This window comes from Sphaerodactylus townsendi, linkage group LG01 (genome assembly GCF_021028975.2).
Source record: "Sphaerodactylus townsendi isolate TG3544 linkage group LG01, MPM_Stown_v2.3, whole genome shotgun sequence".
Taxonomy (NCBI): Eukaryota; Metazoa; Chordata; class Lepidosauria; order Squamata; family Sphaerodactylidae; genus Sphaerodactylus; species Sphaerodactylus townsendi.
In genome coordinates, this window is record NC_059425.1 from 32,064,207 (window position 1) to 32,085,836 (window position 21,630).

Sequence of the window (21,630 nt, forward strand, 5' to 3'; positions counted from 1 at the left end):
GACATGGGAGACCCCCAAGGTAGTCCAGATTTGCTGTGCAAAAGAAGATGCTGGCAAACCACCTCTGTTCATCTCTTGCCTTGAAACGCCTACAGGGCCACCATAAGTCACCTGCAACTTGACGGCACTTTCCACCACCAAACTGTTGTCAGGGACAGCTTTTGAGGGAGGGCAAGGACTTCAATCATTTCCTGTAGTTTTCCCAGCAGATCATGGTACTAGCTTAAGAAGCTTAAGATCGGAGGAGAAAAAGACATGGGTAAAATGCTTTCCACCTAGCTGTTTTATGCCAACCTAGTGTTGTAACCTAGTGGCTTGGCGCCAAGGTTCATCGGAACCTTTAACTGGCACAGAGACGCTGATGGGCTTCATCTTCCAGACCTGGCCCGAGGACTCAATTGGAGGATAACCCATGTCTTCACCTCAGGTGATTAGCATTGCTCTTGGAGAACCTGGTCTGGATAGCTAAAAGTCTGACCTTCTCAGTCCAGTCTGTCCCACCTGGGGCACCAGATGCCTTCATGCCAGGTGACAGTGTTCTTATTGTATTGGCTGTTACTGCATCTTTCCTGACCCATCCCATAACAGGGATACTAGCTGATCTTCCCCTCCAGATATGGAGGGTACTTGACCTTGTTGGTTCAGTTGCTTCCTTGAAAATGAAGGTAGCTAATGTTACCCAAAGTGCAGACACAGTCTCTCAATAAGGTGGGGAATATTAGCTTAGAGCAGACTGCTTATTAATGTTGGGAGAGGCTGGGTAAGGAATCTTTAATACTGGTTTATACGAAGATCATCTCTCAGAAGAAAATCCACATATAATTCAAAATTGACAGTTTTAATCGTAGGGATAAAGGGTTCACAATCATTTGATTCAATTCAGCAAACATTCACACACAGAGTTCCTAAGATATAGATAGGGTTGAAAATAGATTTGGAATAGAAAAAGGGTATGGGATATATGGGTAATATGATCTGATCAGGAAGTGAGGAAGATCCAGGGTTCAGAGCCAAATGGCCAGCGTCTGGTTGTAGGGGTGTGCAACATGTAGGGCAGAGTTACAAAGATGGAAAGGTGTCAATGGCACTGGGCAATTGGTCCTTTGGAAGGTAGGATTTTTGTAGGGTGAAGGACTACCTCTGGAGTTGTCAGGACAATCTTTGGGAGGTGTCCAGATGGATAGTTTGAGAGACAATAGAGTGCATTGTAAGGTGGTCAGAAGAAGTTAGTTACAGAAGGGAGTACCTGGGTTAAGATAATTAGGGGAGGCAATGACATCAGGAGTCTTCTTGTGGCTGGAAATGAGTATCCATTCAGTATCGTGTTGACATATTTTTCCTTGGCTGTTCTGCTGAAAATGTGCTGATGTGGCAAGCAGGCTGAGAGCATGAGAACCAGAAAACAATTTTTGTAGATAGATTTGGCTATTGCCAGAGAATGGTCTCTCCGTCTCTGCAATGCTGGCATCACCCTTTAGGCTGGCATGCGGGCAGGGTTACCTGTGAGTAAGCACTTCCCCCAGCTATGCCAGGGCAGTATGGTAATGCTACATTTCTGAGAGCAGTGTGCCTCCTATTGGCTCATTGCCAAACCAGCCTAAACCACTTGCCCAGGAGACTCCCCTTGAAGGGGTTCAGCTTCAGCAAACAGCAAACTAACACTGCTAGACATACTTTCAGCTCCACAAAATCCGTCAGTGATGTCCATGTTATGGACTTTAGGAATTTCACCCTAAGCCCAAGATAACAAGTGGAGGTATTTCCCTCACAATTCATTTAAATGGTGGCAGTACAAGCGGCCTCTCTGTAATGCTTCGTGGCAGAATCAAAGCTGCCCTGCCTTTCTTCAACCCTATGCCAAATGTTTACCCCTTACCAAAAGGGGAAGAAATCAGGGAAGTCTCTTCCTGGGAATCAACCTGGAGGAAAGACTTCTGCCTCCTGATTACATGTTGTTTTCAACTTGTTTTCAAGTTGATTACAACTTGTTTTCATTTTGGGAAGTCACTGATGATGACAATAGCATTTTGAGGATAGTAAAGCTGAGCTATCATTTGGCTCTATCTTTATTGCCAGTTTTCTCTGAGTCCGACACACATTTGGACATTTACAGGGTGGCCACATGGTCTTCCCTGACTTCCTTCTTTTGACACTATTTGGTGGACGTTGATTCCTACGGAGAGGGTGGAGTAGGCAAAGTAGTTCTGCATGCCTTAGTCAGATAGACAGCCTCACACCCACCGCCAACCTACTCAAGTTTTGTTAGTTTCCCAGTGTGGAATACCCACAACAACAAAATACAGAGTTGCACTTACCTGTAACTGTAGTTCATCAAGTGGGATTCACCACCCCCACCACCCCTGTCCTGGGCTGATATTTTTTACTGCACTGCAATTAACTTCCCAGGTCTTCCTTGTTTGGATGTGGTGGCGGTAGGAGAACTGAGGGACTAGCACTCCTGCCCCTTCCATCATGTGACCATTGAGCAGGAATGGGGAGTGAGTGCTCTTCAGAGCTGCAGAGCAGACAGAAAGCTTTCAAATTTTTCAGTGGAAGGCCCTGTGCAAGTGCTGTCCCAATGTGTGCCTTCACAGAAAACCACTCGATGAACTACAGTAACAGGTAAGTGCAACTCTGTGTTTCCTGGGTCATTTTTTGTCATAAACCAAAGCTTGAATACAGTCAGCATGTGAGTAGGAGATATGTGTGACCAATCTACATTTTATGCCTCAGGCACCGAGATGACTTGAGCTAGTTCTTGCAACACCTCAGAACATCTTGGCCTGGAGCCTTTGGATGGGTGGTCCAGCCAAGATACTATCAGGCATATCTACTAGCCCCTTTTTAATGAGCTGTTGGTATTCTTGTCTGGGCTGTACTGGAAAGAATTAATGCCTGATGTTGGGAAGGAGTGTTGCTGTTTTAATATGAAAGCCACAGATGGGATAACCAACTACATCCTATAGAACCAGCTTGTATTAGTGGAAAAGGTGTCTGAGGTGGGAAAAGAATGCAGCAAAAGAGACTGGATTTTCAACTCGACGAGCAACCAGGTGGGCAGTATTTTTTGTAAACAGCAAAAGCATGTGTTTGATGCTGCTTCCCTATTTATAAGTCTAGTGTCATTTCCATTAGCACAGCTTTATGATAATGAAACCATGTGGCATGCTGAAGGGAAACAGATGTTGAAAAGAAGTAGATTTGAATTCCCAATGATGTCTTAATGAGTAAAGAGGTGTTTTTCTTTCACAGAGACACTATGTTTATAATAATTTCAAACTCTTTGATTCTGCAACAATAAATGTTTCAGGAAATGGATTTTTAAAAAAAAAAATATCTCCAGATTTGAAACCAAGGTATGCAGTTTTAAGTCAAAATAAATCCAATTTATGATACCTCATTGGAGATCTAGGCATTTATCATATGTCAATTGCAGTTACATTATAGTGTTTTGTCAGAATTCTCTCCAATGCACTAATGTATGCAAGGGATGTTGCCAGTCCAGCTTTTTTTCCTCATTTATACAACTTTGTATTTCATCAAAATACATTTTTTGTTCTGTTCTTATTTTTATTCTGTGGATGACACCATGGCTGGATCACTCTGTGCTTGGCTTATTGGACATGCCCTTCGTTTGCATTCCAGAATGTTAATGTGAAGTTTGATTGTGTTCAGTTGTCTGTATGTGGTAATGCTGACCCAGATTCAAGAGCTTCCTTTTCCTAGGAAAATTGGCCAGTTCTAGTTTTATACCCAAACTAATTTCCAGTCTTTGGTTCCTATGCAGATGGCACAGGCCAGATCCTTCTCATGATCTTCGATGAGAGCACCTGATTTGTGTGCAGAGGATCCCTAGTCTCAGGCAGGAAGGATGAGAAAGACCTCTGGTCCAAAGGCCACAAATAACAGATGACAGCAGCAGCAGCAGCAGCAGTAGTAGTAGTAGTAGTAGAAGAAGAGTTGGATTTATATCCCCCCTTTCTCTCCTATAGGAGACTCAAAGGGGCTTACAAACTCCTTGCCCTTCCCCCCTCACAACAAACACCCTGTGAGGTGGGTGGGGCTGAGAGAGCTCAGAAGAACTGTGACTAGCCCAAGGTCACCCAGCTGGCATGTGTTGGAGTGCACAGGCTAATCTGAAATCTGAAAACAGTAGGCAGCCCTAGTCTACATCAGTCAATGTGGGTCTGATTTTGTATTAAGGCGACCTTGTAACCTCAGACGAAATTACTTGCTAAATATTTTTAGCAATACATCTTTTCCCTATTATGGGTTAATTGCATCCCTGCCTTTCTCTCATCCCTTTCCGTGTCTGAGCAATGGAAAAGATGAAGCAAATGCAGCCTGCAAAGAGAGAGGGGGATGAGATGACAGAAAGTTTATGCCGCCCATGCGTGGGGTGTATAGTCAGAATGAGTGAAGCTTAAACAAAGAACACAGTAGCTGGGGTTGTGACTAAAATAATGCTTTTTAATAATAGTGGGATCTGTAAAGCAAGAAAGGTCCTGGGTGCAGAAATGTGGCTAATAAGTCATTGTCCAAGGCAAAACACGGGCAAAAAGATGGAAGAACTGCTTCCTTTTGCCCCTCTTATTCTCAGCAGTTCAGATTCAGGTCAGACTGTAAAGTCCCTTATGGGCAGGGACCAATCTTGTTCTGTTTTTGTTCATAATGTTTGATAGAGCCCCACTTACTGTGAAAGGATAAATACTATACCTTCACCATCAGCCACAATGTGCCGGGGGGGGGGGGGGTTCTAAACCCAGTGCTATGAGTTAAATGGTGCTTTGCTGTGGCCTAAAGATGGAGATGAGAACCGGCGTCCCTGATGCCCCAACAGTGGACTTTTCCATCCGTGCCTGCTGACTCTATTTTAGCAACCTTTCCCATCAAGGTAGATTCCTCGTCTCATTGCTGAAACATTCACCTCTCTCTGACTTCATTGACTTGTGTCGGACACCACTTGAAAGGCAGACTTCCAGAACGAAGATCTTAATATGAAGAGCAAATATGTGCGAGCTGATCAGTTGTTAACGCTAACTTTTAAATTTCTGCTGGAAAAAGAAGCTGGGTTTTTTTGCGTTCATCTCCAGTAATATTATTTTAGTAGTCACATCAGTTCTTCTTTTTTTCCAGCCAGGAAGGTACATTTAATGCCATCCCTTTCAATGCAGACCATTTTTGATTCGTTGAGACAGATTTGAGGATCATCTCATGAACAGTTACCTTCTGGGGAAATGATAGGAGCGCCTTCAAGAAAGGGTGTTTTAGCAGGAAGCATTTGAATTGACGTACAGTGTTGCTAATAATTAACTGTGAGTATTGCAGAGCTCCAGAAGTGAATGTGGAAAGATCCAGGTGGAAGAGAGTTTCTCTGAAAGCCTCGCTAGAGCACATGGACTTTTTTTATTGTTCAAAGAGGTCTCTGAGTATAGAATTGAGAATGGGTAGCAATTTTGTCAGTGTGGTCAAATCTCCAAATTCTGTGCTGCTTGAGTAATTTGGTAAATTAAACACACCCAAACTGCTGTGATGGACTTGACAAATGTCCATCTGTTTCATTTACAATGGCTAGGTGGGTTCCTTGTAAATAGGACATGAAAATGATGGCCATCTCCTTACAGTCGCCCCTACCAGCACTTGGCATTCATTAGCATATTGCTTCTGAATTCAGAGATTCCATTTAGTTTCCATGCTAATAGCCATCAATAGACCTGACCTTGATGAATTTGTATGGCCCTTTTTTAGAAAGCTGTCTAAGGGCCAGGTTACACAATCAGTTTTTAACAAGTCAGGTCTGGAATCCCCTCCTGCGTAGCTCCATAATAGGACCGGTAACTTCCCTTGGACTGTTTTGGTTTGGAAAAACAGCATAAAAGGGAAAGCAGGAGTCTCTTCCCCCCTCCCCCCAATACCATGGTCCCAAGCCAAATTGGGATGCCAAAGATGCAGTGGTGGGATTCAAATAATTTAACAACTGGCTGTTTACAAGCACCATTTTAACAACCAGTTCTGCCGAAGTGGTGTGAACCTGCTGAATCCCACCACTGCAAAGATGTGTAAGACAACGTTCCTTGCAACTGTTGTATGGCTGCTGGAAAAGGAAGGCTGGTCTGGAGAACCTGGACTCAATAAAAATAAATATCCTGTAGTTCTCACTTAAGCTAGGAGGCACCACCACTGATTGTGGTTGTGAGAGAGCTCCATAAGGCCCCTTCCGCACACGCAAAATAATGCGTTTTCAAACCACTTTCACAATTGTTTGCAAGTGGATTTTGCTATTCCGCACAGCTTCAAAGTGCACTGAAAGCAGTTTGAAAGTGCATTATTCTGCATATGCGGAACGAGCCTAAGTTAATTAAACACTCTGTGAAGAAGTACTTTCTTCAGTAAATTGTGAACCCATCACCAATCAGTCTGATGGGGGATCCCTACTAGAACAAGAGAGGGAGAAGAATGTCCTTGTGACATTGGCTATATCTTCACCTAAGCCCCACCCCCAAAGCCACCATTTTTAAACTGTGAAAATGTTATCCTATGCGTAGCTATCCTGTTATGGCTGTGAGCCAGTTTTGTGTAGTGGTTAAGAGCTGTGGACTCTAAACTGGACAGGCAGGTTTAATTTCCCTGAGCTTCCAGCTGAAGCTTGCTGGATGACCTTGGGCTAGTCACAGTTCTTTCAGAACTCTCTTAGACTCACCTACCTCACAAAGTGCCTGTTTGCGGGAGGGAGGGGAGAGAGAAGGGAAGGTGAGATTTCTTACAGCAGAGAAAAAGTGGAGTATAAACTAGCTCTTCTTCTGTGTTGTTGGCCAATTCAGTTCAGGAGCTTTACAAGTTGAAAACATCAGTACTGGTACTGATCAGTACTGGTATGATATGCTTCAATAAACCTACTCCAATCAAGTGGCGAGCTGCTGCACTCTGCCCCAGCAATGCCATATCCACTACCTCCATATTGTCTCAATCCATCAAAACACATATGGTTTGTGTACAGTGAAGCAATATAGGGAAATTATTCAGTATGGTGTTAGATTTGAGGGAGCTTTATGGATGAGAGAGCAGTCAAACGTGTTCCCTCACCTGCAGTCTGAATGTAGTGCAGGCTGGAAAAACAACACACTTTCCCACCTGATTCAGCTGCAAGTCATCACTCAGCTAGGTACTCTCTCAACCAATATTCTCTTCCACCCCTGGGGAAATTCTGGGCATTACTTTTCTTGTAACAATTCATAGCGACTTATCACCAATCTGTTTTAAGCCTTTCATTTCTACTTTTCCACCTTCCAGAAAAACAAACCTCAAGATATTCATCATTTTGGGTTGACAGCTGGTCATAACTATTCTGAGATGCTTTTCTTGTCCCTTACATTGTACTTGTTGGCTTTATTTGTTGCTTACATTACATTGACAGCCACCAGTCTCTTCCTGGAGAGGATTTCTGGGCCTTTTTTATTTATATTGAAGGCAGTTGGTGGCCTTTCCAAATGATGGTGTGTGTTTTTGAGAAGTGAGTTTGCATTAACTGTTTTGTAGATATATTTTCTTGTCTTCTTTTCCTAGTTACTGAACGTTGAGTGGAATGGGGAAACAGGTACTCTTTAGTAATCACTTCATGGTCCTCTGTTTTGAGAGTGCAAAATGCTTTACCTCTCTTATCCGTATTGAGAAACAGAGGCGTAGCTCCAAGGGGACAGGGAGGGGTGTGTGCGAAACACCGGGCATGTGCCCCTGTGGGGGTGTGGCAAGGGTGGGGCGGAGGACGCACCAGTGCACCGGGCGCTTTCCCCCCTTGCTATGCCTCTGTTGAGAAAGGTCTTAAGTTTGTTCAAGTCCACTGAGTGATTGAAATGAGAAGTAGCTGGGATCAGGCTCTCACTGGTCTGGGTATGGGTCAGAGTCTTGCACCGTTAGTGGCTTTGCATCCTCTACATCAGGGGTAGGGAACCTGCGGCTCTCCAGATGTTCAGGAACTACAATTCCCATCAGCCTCTGTCAGCATGGCCAATTGGCCATGCTGGTAGGGGCTGATGGGAATTGTAGTTCCTGAACATCTGGAGAGCCGCAGGTTCCCTACCCCTGCTCTACATGTATGTGTGCCTTGGTCATTTTGTGTCCTGCCTGGGGTGGATTCAGTGCTTAGTATGGAGCAGTTTGGTTGAGACCTCTGCTTACTGGATAGTCTGCTTACTAGACTATCTTCAGGCTGTCTTGCTTCCCACTTGGCTATTGTCATGGAGTACATGTTATGGTCTCCTCTTGAACTGTGATCAAATGTTGGAAGCAGCTGTGCAATGGACAGGCATGGTGGTTTTCAGTATCTGGTTGCAGTTGTAGACTTGGCTACTTGGGCATGAAGGATACAGGGTGTCGGATAGCAAATCCCAGGGAACAAATTGCTACATGGAATGAGTGGTTGCTGCTGGTGTTTCATAGTACTTGTGATGTGTAAAATTTGAGCACCTTCCCGGCTGGTTGCTGAGCAGGACCTTGTCCTTCTGCACTAGCTTGGCAGCTAATAATTTTCATACTTCTCACTCCTGTAGCACCTTTCCCCAAGTGGATCATAAGTACTTGGTAAATACCAGCCAATTAAGCCTGCAAGGCTGAAGCCAGATAGGCAGACATCTGTGTAGAGGATTTGCTCTTGAGATGAGAAAGCTTGAGGTTCCTATCAGGAGTGTTTTTCACACTCATTGATGGCTGTCATTGCACAGGTATTGCCTCTTCTTTGGAGATCCTGGCCCTGGACGAGTAATTTTGGAATGTGGAACTTAGTAGTAAAACCAGTACTAATTTTCTTGGACTTCCCAACTGCACTGTTCATCTCCTCCAAGCCCCAGTTTGCTGTCAACAGCATTGCAAACAATAAAAGGGAGGTCCTTCCAGACGGTCATTTTCTGGAAGAAACAGCCCATGCGTACGAGATTTTGGTGCCTGAGGCAAGAGCCCCTTCCATGTTAAATATACAGTAATCTTAACTGTATCCTGAAAGCCAGTGTGGAGTATGGGTTAAGGTGCTGGGTTTAAAATATATATATTTGAAGGCTGACAAGTTTGTTTCGCCTTCATGGTTCTTTTCAAGGAAATGCTACCAGCTTTGAGCCTGTAGGTACTTTGGAGTTTTGAGAGAGAGTAGAAGCGCCACAACAAAATGACTGCCATGGGGGGGACTAGAAAGTTTTTGTTTATCTAGGGATGTGGAGAATGTGCCCTTATAAATGTATTTGTGCTTATATTTATCAGAAAGTGCCTATTTGATATTTCTCAGTTTCCTTCTCCATATAGACTTTTAAAATTAAATTAATTAAATATTTGTGTAGTGGAAACTGCTTCAGTTTTTGAAGGGAGTAAAGAAAATGATCGGTAATAGCTTAATTACCTGTGCTTCTTAATACGTGTGGCTGAGGCGGATTCCACATGGGCCAAAAACAGAGCTGTGAAAACGATGTAAACCCTTTTACACCGTTTTCAAACTGCTGTTTTTGGCCCATGTGGAATCCGCTTGAGAAATAAATTATGGTGGGTTGCCATTTTTTAAGTCTTTGTGGGATCTGGGACCCTGATAACAGAGATCAGTTAAAGCCAATATTGTGTATGGTGGATTTTGTTTTGGGTGTGTGAGGAATTATTTTGTATGTGGCAGGTGCTTGGAAGGTGAGGTGGGTTTCTCTGACTGAGACAGAGGAAGTATAAATACTCCATTCCCTCTGCCTTGTAGTCACTGAGCCTCTCATTTCCTGCCTCACCTTTCAGCTGGTGCCAGAGTTATTGATACACAGTAGTTTCAGTCAAATACACACACCCATAAAGACAGTGAATTAAACCATGAGTTCAGGCACCTGTTACCATTTATTCTGTAGCTTCAGGCCAGATTTTGGGGGAGCAGCTGGAACTTGGCTCTTTCTCCAAAATCACCACCACCACCACCACCAAAAGCTCTCCATCCTCCCTGCTGTCTGTCAAAGCCAGCTGGAGAAATCCAGTAGGGTAAAGGATAGAAAGACTCCAGGAAGGGGAACAGCTATCAGAAAAGGGAGGAGAGTGAAAAGTGACAATAAAGACTAGAAAGAACATGAAGGTGGACAACGAGAAGCAGGAAACTTGAAAAGGGATGAAGAAAGAATGTGGAAGGGGTCAGGAAATGAGTCAGAAAGCAGAGACCAGGAAACACAATACCAGGTGCCCTAGGGTGGCACGATGGGAACTTCTGTTCTGAAGTGTGGGAAGATACACAGTGTAGATTCTCGTTAAAAGCAGAACTGTAGGTTTATGTTTTGGTTCTTGTCGCGTGCTGCTTCTGAGAAAGGCACCCTTTGGACAGTGCAGTTGTAAAGATAGACTAGATTATTGTTTCCTAGGTGTTGTACAGTATAATGGTGCCAGTAGCTCCATCTGTCAGCATCTCCATAATGCTCAGCCTGGGGGAAGATAACAGCAACATTGGTTTAGAGGATTATGGGAACCTGCTTTTGATTCTAATCAGGAAGCTGCCATAATGAGGTAGCAGCTTGAGAACTGCCAGTCAAGGATCAGTGTCCTATTATGCTGAGCAAAACCTGCATTCTCTGGTTGCTGGAATAGGGTTGCGTGAAACAGGTGAGATGAAAACACGAGCAGTTTGTCTTGAAAGCAGGCGCCCTTTACTCATCCAGTCACAGATGGATCTGGATTCTCTCCCTTTCCACACTCCACCCCCAGGCAGCTTTGAACTTGTTTCCCTTGGCTAAGAACTGATGTGGATAATTTCACATAGACTATTGATGCCTTCCAGTTAATGGAAGGTCAAAACAGAAAATTCCCGTTACAAACCCAAGTCAGAGCTCTGCCTTCTCTGGCTGTTACTTACCGGGTTGTACAAGATCTCCTGTCTTGCTGCATCAACAGGTGTTTTCAGTTCTTGGTAACCTGCAAAAATTGAAAAATCCAGATTTCAATCCCAAGCACTTGAGTTGGCAAACAGTGAAGTGCCTGGGGGGGAAGCAGTCTAGATGTGTCCTCTTGGCTTGCTAAGTGTGCTTTTAATTACTTTTAATTGAGACTCTGCCTACATTTGCACAGATGGAAGCCATTTTGATGATGGCAACTGGAACAATAAATCACAGTGGCCCAAATAGGAATGTTTTGCTGCCTGTGGATGCAGGAATAGCTGTTTGAGCTAACAGTTTCACCCTGATCTACTGCTGGAACTAATGTGGTATAGGTCCCTCCCTACGGCTGCAGACTTTTCAAGTGACCACCAGTAATGGTTGGATAATCTTCAGCAGTAGTTTCAAGCATCTCAGGAGAAACCGTGCCAAAGGGTCCCTGCTGACAATTCCAGGATTCTCAGTAACCGTTTTTGGGTTCTTTCTCACACCCTGAGTAATGTACTTTCAATCCACTTTCGATGCACTTTGCAGTTAGATTGTACTGTGTGAAACAGCAAAATCACTTGCAAACGACCTTTAAAGTATGTTGAAAGTGGACTGAAAGTGTATTATGCAGCATGTGTGAAACTGTTGGGTTGTTTGTCCATTACAAAGACAAGTGCTCTTCAACCTATAGTGGCAACTCTGAAGGGACAATGGAATGGCATTTCAAGCTGGTTGAGCCTTTGTGAGCTCCCAGACTACACATTGCTGATAGGGGCTATTTTGTCGGCTGCAAAGCAAGTTTTTCTTAGCTCTCGTCTCCCCAAATATTGGGGACCTTGAATTTGGCAGGTGAGTTGGAAGAGTCTGGATTTTAGACCTACTAGTTATGAAAAAAATCCAGAATCAGCTGTGTGAGTGAGCTGTTGTGCTCTTGGAAATAGCCTCCCGCCCCTTTTGTTTTCGTTAATCTCTCTCTCTCTCTCTCTCTCTCTCTCTCTCTCTCTCTCTCTCTCTCTCAAATCTTTTTTATGTTCAATAATAAGTGCATCTGCATTGATTTATTTTATAAGATCATAAATGCAGATCCATTCTAGTTAATTTTTAAAAATATCCCTACTGCTATTATTGTTAACTGTCTTTCTTTGCTGTAGTTTTTTTGACAAAATAAAATTTACTTGGGGAAAAAAACCAACCTGTGGTGGTAACTCTGGGGAACAAAGGAGGGAGGTTAGAGGGACCAAAACCAAACTGGAGCCAGGACATTTCTTTCTTGCTCAGCTTCTGAGAGTTTCTGAATGTAAGGCAGATCGGAGTACCTGAATTACAACAGGTGAGCTTTCTTACCTGGAGCAACCTAGATATGTCCTCCGTGTTCAACCCATAAAAAGGTTTGGGGAGCCCTGTATGAAAGGAAAGATCTGTGGAAGAAAGGGTTTCTTATTCACATGCCCCATATACCCATAATCAAGGGGTTCTGCAACACCTCTTTGCTCACCTCACCTGGTCTATCCCTTGTCCCTATCTGTATATTTCTCATTGGCTGGGCTAGAACAGGACCCAATGTATGCCTGAAGGAACAGATCTCTTTCGTTCTTGGCTCCTGAGGAGCAAAGACAGAATAAGATTTGCCTGAGGCTACTCAGTAAATTATGCCTGATTCCAGGCCTTCTAGCCACATGTACCATAAACACTGTGTCTACTAGATCATCATGGGTTTCAAGCTAGCAAGCATAAATATTGTTCCAGGCAATTGGATGATAAACCATTTTAGCCTCCTTTCTCTCTCTTTTTTTTAAAAAAAATCCCTTCTATTGCTCTTAAGAACCAGATGTCTGGTCAGTTGTAACCCTGTATCCTAAGAGCAGGGCATGTGGAACAAGGGCAGCTCATGGACCATCGGTGCGCAAAACCGTGAACACCCGACTGATTCCTCCCCTCCTGAAGCCACATCATCAGATTGAGTCGTCATCACCTTCAGTCTCAGGCCTCCTTTCCAATGAACCGTCAGAGTTATTTTTAGGATGGTTTAAATTGTTTTTGGCTTGACCGTGCTGGCGAGGACTGTTGCAAAATAAACTGGATTTACAATTTTTTTTTTGAAAAAAAAGCAGCAGCCCTGAATCTATTACATCAAGGGTATGAATGGAGCCAAAGATTTCAGCTAGCCTGCAGTTCTGTTCATAACTTCCCTGTATTTTATTGTACTTACGGGCAGTTGTGACAAGGTCAATCTTCTTGTCTTCTCTCAAAATTAGATTTTGGGTGAGGTTGGGGGGGGGGGGCAGTTATTTTGTGGCCCTGATCCTGAAAAACTACTCCTTTCGAACAAAGGGGCCTTGCATTCATTAATGATGTTTCAAGACTTGCTTGGATGATTTTGCGGCCTGCAAGAGCCCAGCCAAAAGTTTTCATATTGGTGTAATAATTTTTGGTGTGAATTTAAATTTTCTTGAAGAGGAGCCAAGGATATAAACAAGCAGTGGGTTAAGCGCAGTGGAAAGTTTTGAAGGAAATGGGTGAGCAGCAAGGGAAAGTTTAGTCTAAAATAAATGTGCAGTTCTTGTACCCCGAGTAGATGAGTTTTGCAGCTTCAGATTTCTAGAGCCAGGATTTTCCCCCGACTGCATTAGTTTTGGCATCATTTCCCGCTTCAAATAAAATAAAATTAGATTTGCAGTCATCCTGGTAGTCTGCTGGTTCCTGACCGATGGTTCTCTTGTTCTCCCCTCATTAGCCCTTGTGAATTAGGACAGCCGATCGTGGTTTCCACTGCCACTGGCACAAAAGGTGTGGTATCGATTTGCAGTGGTACTACTGCTAGGAAGATCTCTGACTCTGAGCAAATGCTTTCATCTTGACAACAGTGACTCAAGCGTTGGCAAACATGTGACGGGATGCTGCATAAGGAATCGTTTTAGAATGACTGCGTGATCTGAAATGTTACATGTCAGAGCTGAAAGCATGGAGTCTATTTCCTTGCACATTGCAAAAGTTAAAGGAGTGGTTCTATCTGCTGTTAATAACAAGGGCAGACTATAATCCTGATCTCACTTAATGGCAGTGGTTTCCACTGAAGGCACCAGGATTTTCTTGCAAATTGAACATATTTGAAACTGAAGTCTTAGTCCCTGTAGGGTCAGTTGCTCGGGATGGATTCACCACCTGCACAAATGTCCCACTGGCAAGGTGTTGGTGGGATCTCTCTGTGAAAACTCAAATGAATAGGAGTATTAATAAGGTGGTATTTTTGTATAGTCTTTCTAACCCATTTTAAAAAATTAAAATGTGTTGTTTATTGAAGGCACCACCTTTTGAAAACTTAATCTGAGAATTTGTGTGCGGTTGTAACTTGATACAAGAGGACAACAGCCAGTGTCAAACCAGGTTGACGCAACATTCCTTGGGGCTATGTAGTGGATGGTTTTCATTCTGGACCAAACGGATTATTTGGGAGGTTCCCCCCCCCCAGTTCCCCCCCCCCCCCCAGATTGATTGGGCACTCTAGGATTATTTTCTCTGCAAGGACTTTATGGTGGCATATATCTTTGCTACCGTTTCCTGCAAATTGGTGCATTGTAATCTGGATTTAATGGCCTAATTTGTGTGGGATGGGGTTTTTTGAGCTGTTGAAAAAGAAATGACACTGTTGGACAGTAGCCTCCTCCTTTCCTATTCGCCGGATGACTTGAATTACGCTTCCTGAATCTGCTGGGGGCGAATTGCTTGTTATCTTGTGCTCTTGCCTTCCTTACTCTTTTTTTCTCACTCTTCCTCAGGTGTGAACTGACTCAACATGAGTGGCCTTGGGAACAATCCGACGGACTTGGCTAACCCAGATTCCCAGAAGAGGAAGGGATCGCCGTGTGAAGGCTTAGCCCAGAGGTATGTATGGTTTTGCAGCTTTGTTCCTTCCGGGTGTGTGGGGAGGGGGTGTTGTCTTGTCCTTATAACATTCTGATTACGCACGAGCAGATGGGAACAGATTTTATCCACTCAGATAAGTTCACACTTCCCACCAGGGTTTGGCTCTGTGTGTTTTGAGTAGCTGCTATGGAAGATGGAACATAACTCTCCATCTGCTGCTCCGATTCTTGGTGAGCAACTGGTGGCCGCTTGTTGAAACAGTTCTAATTTATTTATGAATTCAGGCTTCTAGCTCAGCCCGTTATCTACGGCTGATCAGATTACAAAGCCAAACACACACACACACACACATTCACACACACACACATGCGCACACATACACTCCAGTTAAATGTAGTGCTTAAATCACATCCTAAACTCTCAGTCCTAATTAAAGCCTTAGATGTGATTGTTTCTATAGGGCAGTGATGGCGAACCTCTTTGAGACCGAGTGCCCAAATTGCAACCCAAAACCCACTTATTTATTGCAAAGTGCCAACACGGCAATTTAACCTGAATACTGAGGTTTTAGTTTAGAAAAAACGTTTCTAGGCGTGCATTACTAGGGAGTAAGCTTGGTGGTAGTCAGTGGCTTTGCTTTGAAGCAACCGTGCAACTCTTCCAATGGGTGAATCACAACCCTAGGAGGGTTTACTCAGAAGCAAGCCCCATTGCCAGCAACCGAGCTTACTTCCAGGTAAAGGATTGTGCTTTAGTTCTTCACATGAAAATCAGTTTAACAGCGTTTAACAGCGTTTAACAGGGTTACCTGCACTGCTTCCCCAAAACTAGGTCTTAGGTTTAATGCTAATAATTGAGCCCAGCAGCCCAGGCCAGCCTAGATGTGTGGGGGGGTGGGGGGGGGACTCTGTTTGCGAGTGCCCACAGAGACGGCTCTGAGTGCCACCTCTGGCACCCGTGCCATAGGTTCGCCATCACTGCTATAGGGTTACAGCATTCTCTTTTTTTTTATTAAGTAGTAATAATTTCACTTCCACCATAGATGAGTAGTGGAAATCTCTGAAAGTTCATCTCATGCAAGGACCAAATTTTAACTAGGGCTATGATGTTTAGTCATGTCATGGTTTAGGTCAGGGTTCCCAACGTGGTGCCTGTGGGTGCCACTGCACCCACCGACAACTTTTCTGGCACCTGCCAAGAGCTTTCAGGAAGTAGGTGGGGCCAAGGTGGGGCTTTTTCCTAGCAAGGCTTCTAATTGTATATCAGAGATTTTGATTGGTGGTGCAGATTGTTTTAAATGTTGCTTTGGCAGCAGTTGTTACCACAGCTCAAGGATCTATACTGTGTTATGCTATGGCAGTGGTTAAGCTATGGTAATAATTTTGTGGCTGGCTCTACCTCCTGCAGCAGCCATTTTGTAACAGCCATTTTGCTGATGTGTCCGCTATGCTGTGTCAGAATTCCAAATGTTCCTGCAGGCTCAAAAAAGTTGGGGACTATTGGTCAGGGGTCTGCAAACTGTGGCTCTCCAGATGTTCATGGACTACAATTCCCATCAGCCCCTGCCAGCATGGCCAAGTGGCAGGTCTGACGGGAAGTGTAGTCCATGAACATCTGGAAAGCCACAGTTTGCAGACCCCTGGTTTAGATAAATCAATCACATTTTGATCAAATTATTTTGTGTATGTATTTGTTTTATTTCCTGCCTTCCTCCCCAGCTGAGCTCCAAAGTGGCTTACATTGTTCTCCTCTCCTCAGTTTTGTCCCCTCAACAATCCTGTGAGGTAGGTTAGGCTGAGTGTGTAGGACTGGCCTGAGGTCACCCAGCAAGCTTCCATGGCAGAGTGGAGCATTTGAACCTGGGCTTCCCAGATCCTAGTCTGACACTTTTTACCACTACACCGTACCGGCTCTCATTAAAAAGGTATGTAGCCAATATGGTGTAGTGGTTAGAGCGTCTGACTGGAATGTAGGAGACCCAGGTTTGAATCCCCACTGTGCTGTGAAAACCTGCTGGGTGACCTTGGGGCGATCAAACACTCATCGTAGCTTGCCTTTAGCATGGTTGTGATGATAAAATATGGGAGAACAGTGTAAGCTGCTCTGAGTCCCCACTAGAAGAAGGTGTGGTAGATACGGAGTAAATAAATAAATATCTGGGTAGTAGGCCCGGTGTTTATTATTTTTAATTCAGACACCAAAAGCTCTGGGTAGCTTGTATCACCTTGACAGTAGAGATGCATTTGAAATCCTCCCTACACAAATTTCTCCAAAACTTAGGGTTTGAATTTATTTGGTCTTCATTCCATGCTATTGCTGATGGTCCAGAATCTAATTTCTTTCAGAATTTGATTTCAGGAGCTTGACCAGAATGCACATAGCAAATGTGTGCAGTTATTTACTCCACCGGACTCTATTTGTTAAGTAAATTAATAAGCCATTAATACCCATGTGATTAAGTTTTATAATAGCTTATAGTACAGAGGAAATACACCCAGTTTATCTGCACTTCTTTCTGTTGGATATGTTTTCTCCAGCTAAATACATGCTGGCATACTTCTGAGCATTATTAATGACCAAACAATTATCTATGCAACCAACTATGCAATCCTTTGCAGAGTTGCTCCAGTCTAAGGCTAATGATTTAGAGTTGCATAACTGTGCATAGGAGCCGTGTGACGTAGTGGTTAAGTGCTTGCACTGCCACTCACACGGTCAGGAGTTCGAGCCCCCTTTGGGTCAGATATCCTGGCAGCTGGCTCATGATCAACTCAGTCATCAATCCATCCATCCATTTCTTGGTCGGTAAATGAGTACCTAGCTCATAGCTAGGAGGTAAAGAAACGGCAAACTACCCCACACAAGCGGCTTGCCTATAAAATCACTGCTCGCAGTGGTACCCCAGGGTCAGACACGACTGAAGGGGAAACTTTACCTTTTTAAACTGTGCATAGGATTGCACTGTACAGGCTTCTGCCTGTAAAGAAAGTTCCATCAGGTTTCTTTGTGTGTACATACTCTCGACAACTCTTGAAAACTCACAGTAAGAAGTTCTGTGCATGAGAATTTCCAGATTTGAAAAAGTAAGGTTTTTCTTGCTCCCAAGTGATGTCACAGCGCATTAGCCATTCACGGTTGACATACTTATCCTGTAAAGGTAAGATAAGTCTAGGTTAGAATCTGACACGCAGGTTTTCTGGCACTGAACCCATTTCACAGAACATGAAAACTTTTTGCAGGTAAAATAATTGCCCTTTCCAGCAATGATGATTCACCTTTCTTCTGTCTTCAGTGTTAGGGGTTCTGTACAGTTATAATTATGTGCTTCAAGTTTGGTTTCGCTGCATATTCCCACAGCCACAGTGTGAGCTAGAAGTAGGATAACCTTGCTGTGGTAGGAAGGATCCTCCTTCTAGCACTCAAGCAAGTTCTAAAATGACATTCCGATTGTACTTTTTGCTCCGTATCCTGTGAGTTCTCGGGAGCAGATACAGTTTTTCATGGTCCTCTGAATCGTGGCCAAACATACTGGGTAATGGGCAATTTTAACTATCCCCACATAAACTGGAAAAATGCATGTTCAGGTCATAGTAAGGAGAGAACATTCCTGGATATGCTAAATGACTGTGGCTTAGAGCAGATGGTTGTAGAACCAACCAGGGGAGATGTGATCCTAGATCTAATTCTATGTGGGACCCAGGACCTGAGATGCTGGGAAGTCCAGTGTTGTTGAGCCGATAGGGAACAGCGACCACAATGCTGTCAGATTCAGTATCTCTGCATGCGAACAAGTGACAACTACTAATGTAGTTACATTCGCCTTCAGAAAGGGAAATTTCTCAAAGATAGAGGGGGGATAGTGCGCCAGGAAGCTGAAAGGAGAAAATCAAGAGAGTCAAAAATGTCCAAGGTGCTTGGAGGTTATTTAAAAAACACAGTCTTAAAAGCTCAGCTGGAATGTGTTCCGCTTAGGTTAGGAAAGCGCAGCTACCAGTCCAAAAGAAAGCCACCATGGTTAACAAGGGAGGTTGAGGAAATTATCAGGAAAAAAAAGATGTCTTTTAGAAAATGGAAGTCCAAACTTAACTGAGGAAGAATCCCAGAGAGAACACAAAGGGTGGAAAAAGAGAAGCAAGTTAGCTGTAGGGGAGGCAAAAAAGGATTATGAGGGAACACATGGCTGCGTAACATCAAGACTAGCAACAAACAGTTCTTCAAGTACATCAAAAAAGTAGGAAAAGCCAGCAAGGGAAGCGGTAGGCCGTTAGACGACAAAGGAACAAAGGGTGTGCTAAAAGATGACAGGGAGATTGCAGAGAAGCTGAATGAATTCTTTGCATCTGTCTTCACCCAAGAGAGAGGTGACCCGGAAAATTCCTGCACACCTGAACCAAGCTTCTTAGGAGGTGAATCCGAGGAACTAGCCAGAAGTTAGTGGTAGAACCAAGGAAGAAGTTCTGGCAGCCATTGATAAACTAAATGCTACCAAATCCCTGGCCCAGATTGCATTCATCCAAGAAGTTCTTAAAGAGCTCAAGCATGAAATTGCTGATGTTCTACTCACACATTAATATGCAACTTATCCCTTGAAATCAGGCTCCATCCCTGAAGACTGGAAGATGGCCAATGTCACACCAATCTTTAAGAAAGGGTCTAGGGGGGGGGGGACCGAGGGAAATTACAGGCCAGTCAGTTTGACATCTGGTTCCCTGGTAAATTAGTAGAATCTATCATTAAAGATAAAATTATAAAACATGTAGAAAAGCAAGACCTGCTGGAGGGAAGGAGCTCAGCATGGCTTTTGTAGAGAGTACAAGTCCTGTCTTACAAACTTACTTTAGAGTTCTTTGAGGGTGTAAACAGACATGTGGATATTAGGGGAACCAGTGGACATTGTCTACTTGGATTTCCAAAGGCTTTTTTGACAAAGTTCCTCATCTGAGAACTGTTGAGAAAAAACTTCAGCAATGAAAGGAATAAGAGGGGAAGTCCTCCTATGGATTTAAAAAACTGGTTGGAGGAACAGGAAACAAAGGGTGGGTATATAAAATGGGAAGTTCTCACAATGGAGAAAATGTAGGGAGTGGTGTCCCCCAAGCGATCCCGTTTGGGACCAGTGCTCTTTACAACTTATTCATAGAAGCATTGACCTGGAAGTAGGGGTGGGTAGTGTGGTGGCCAAGTTTGCAGATGATACCAAATTATTACAGGGTGGTAAGAAACCACAAAGGATTCTGTGAAGAGCTCCAAGCGGACCTTATGATAAATGGGTGAGTGGGCTCAGAAATGGCAAATACGTAGTTCAATCGTAGCAAAATGTAAAAGTGATGCACATAGGGGCAAAAAAAATCCAAACTTCACATACATCGCTTACAGGGGTCAAGTGCTATCAGTCACAGACCAGGAAAGGGATTTGGGTGTCTTAGTTGATAGTTCCCATGGGAATGTCAACTCAATACATAACAGCTGTGAAAAAAGGCAATCTCTATGCTGGGGATCATTAGGAAAGGAGTTGATAATAAAACTGCAAGGATTGTCATGCCCTATATAAAGCCGTGGTGCTGACCGCTATTCTGGAGTACTGTGTCCAGTTCTGGTGCAGCCACATACTCAAAAAGGATATCGAAAGAGATAGAAAAAGAGAAGTGCAGAGAAGGGCAACCTTGAGGATGATTGAGAAGGATTGGAGCACCTTCCCTTATGGAGTGAGAGGCTGCAGCGTTTGGGACTCTTTAGTTTGGAGAGGAGACGTCTGAGGGGGGATATGATTGAAGTCTATAAAATTATGCATGGGGTAGAAAATGTTGACAGAGAGAAATTTTTCTCTCTTTCTCACAATACTAGAACCAGGGGGCATCCATTGAAAATGCTGGGGGGAAGAATTAGGACTAATAAAAGGAAACACTTCTTCACGCAACGTGTGATTGGTGTTTGGAATATGCTGCCACAGGAGGTGGTGATGGCCACTAACCTGGATAGCTTTAAAAAGGGCTTGGACAGATTTATGGAGGAGAAGTCAATCTATGGCTACCAATCTTGATCCTCCTTGATCTCAGATTGCAAATGCCTTAGCAGACCAGGTGCTCAGGAGCAGCAGCAGCAGCAGAAGGCCCTTGCTTTCACATCCTGCATGTGAACTCCCAAAGGCACCTGGTGGGCCACTGCGTGTAGCAGAATGCTGGACTAGATGGACTCTGGTCTGATCCAGCAGGCTAGTTCTTATGTTCTTATACATGAGGCCTGCAGGATCCATCTACCATGCCACATTTTGAAAGAAGAAGTGTGTGCCCTCCACTTCATTTTACTGTGGGAGAGTCATCTTGGTCAGGGTTTGTACCTTTCTGTAAGAATGCATAGGAGAAGAAGAGTTTGGATTTATATCCCCCCCTTTCTCTCCTGCAGGAGACTCAAAGGGGCTTACAATCTCCTTGCCCTTCCCCCATCACAACAAACACCCTGTGAGGTAGGTGGGGCTGAGAGAGCTCCGGAAAGCTGTGACTAGCCCAGGGGTAGGGAACCTTTAACACTCAAAGAGCCATTTGGACCCGTTTTCCACGGGAAAAGAAAACACTTGGAGCCGCAAATAATTTTTGACATTTAAAATAAAGATAATACTATATATATAGGGGTTTTTTAACCTTTTACTCCGCTCATTCTGAGAAGCACGGATGCGCCTCGCCTCTGCCACCTGCAGGGCTGGCAAGGATGAAGCCGGGCGGCTCAGTCCTAAGCTGGCCCCGCCCGGAAGCGCTACGCCCGCTCCAATGGGGTGGGCGAGAGGAAAAGCCCGTGGCGCAGCCCAGCCGACCGTGAGCAGTTGGTGTGCCCGCCCTGCTGCCTGCAGGGCGGGCAAGGATGGGGCCAGTGGCTTGGCTCGTGGAGCCACAGTGTAAGGGCAAAAGAGCCGCAT

The 21,630-nt window shown here is 44.1% G+C and overlaps 1 protein-coding gene across 9 annotated transcripts in view; it reads left to right on the forward strand.

The window, feature by feature from the left end:
- Positions 1-21,630, forward strand: part of NCOA1 (nuclear receptor coactivator 1) — a 353,900-nt gene that overhangs the window by 218,268 nt on the left and 114,002 nt on the right. For all 9 annotated transcript variants that reach the window (XM_048516939.1, XM_048516949.1, XM_048516888.1 and 6 more), the window contains one exon: positions 14,633-14,738. In XM_048516939.1, the coding sequence (XP_048372896.1) occupies positions 14,650-14,738 (89 nt within the window). In that variant the 5' untranslated portion in view covers positions 14,633-14,649. The remainder of the gene's footprint in view (positions 1-14,632; positions 14,739-21,630) is intronic.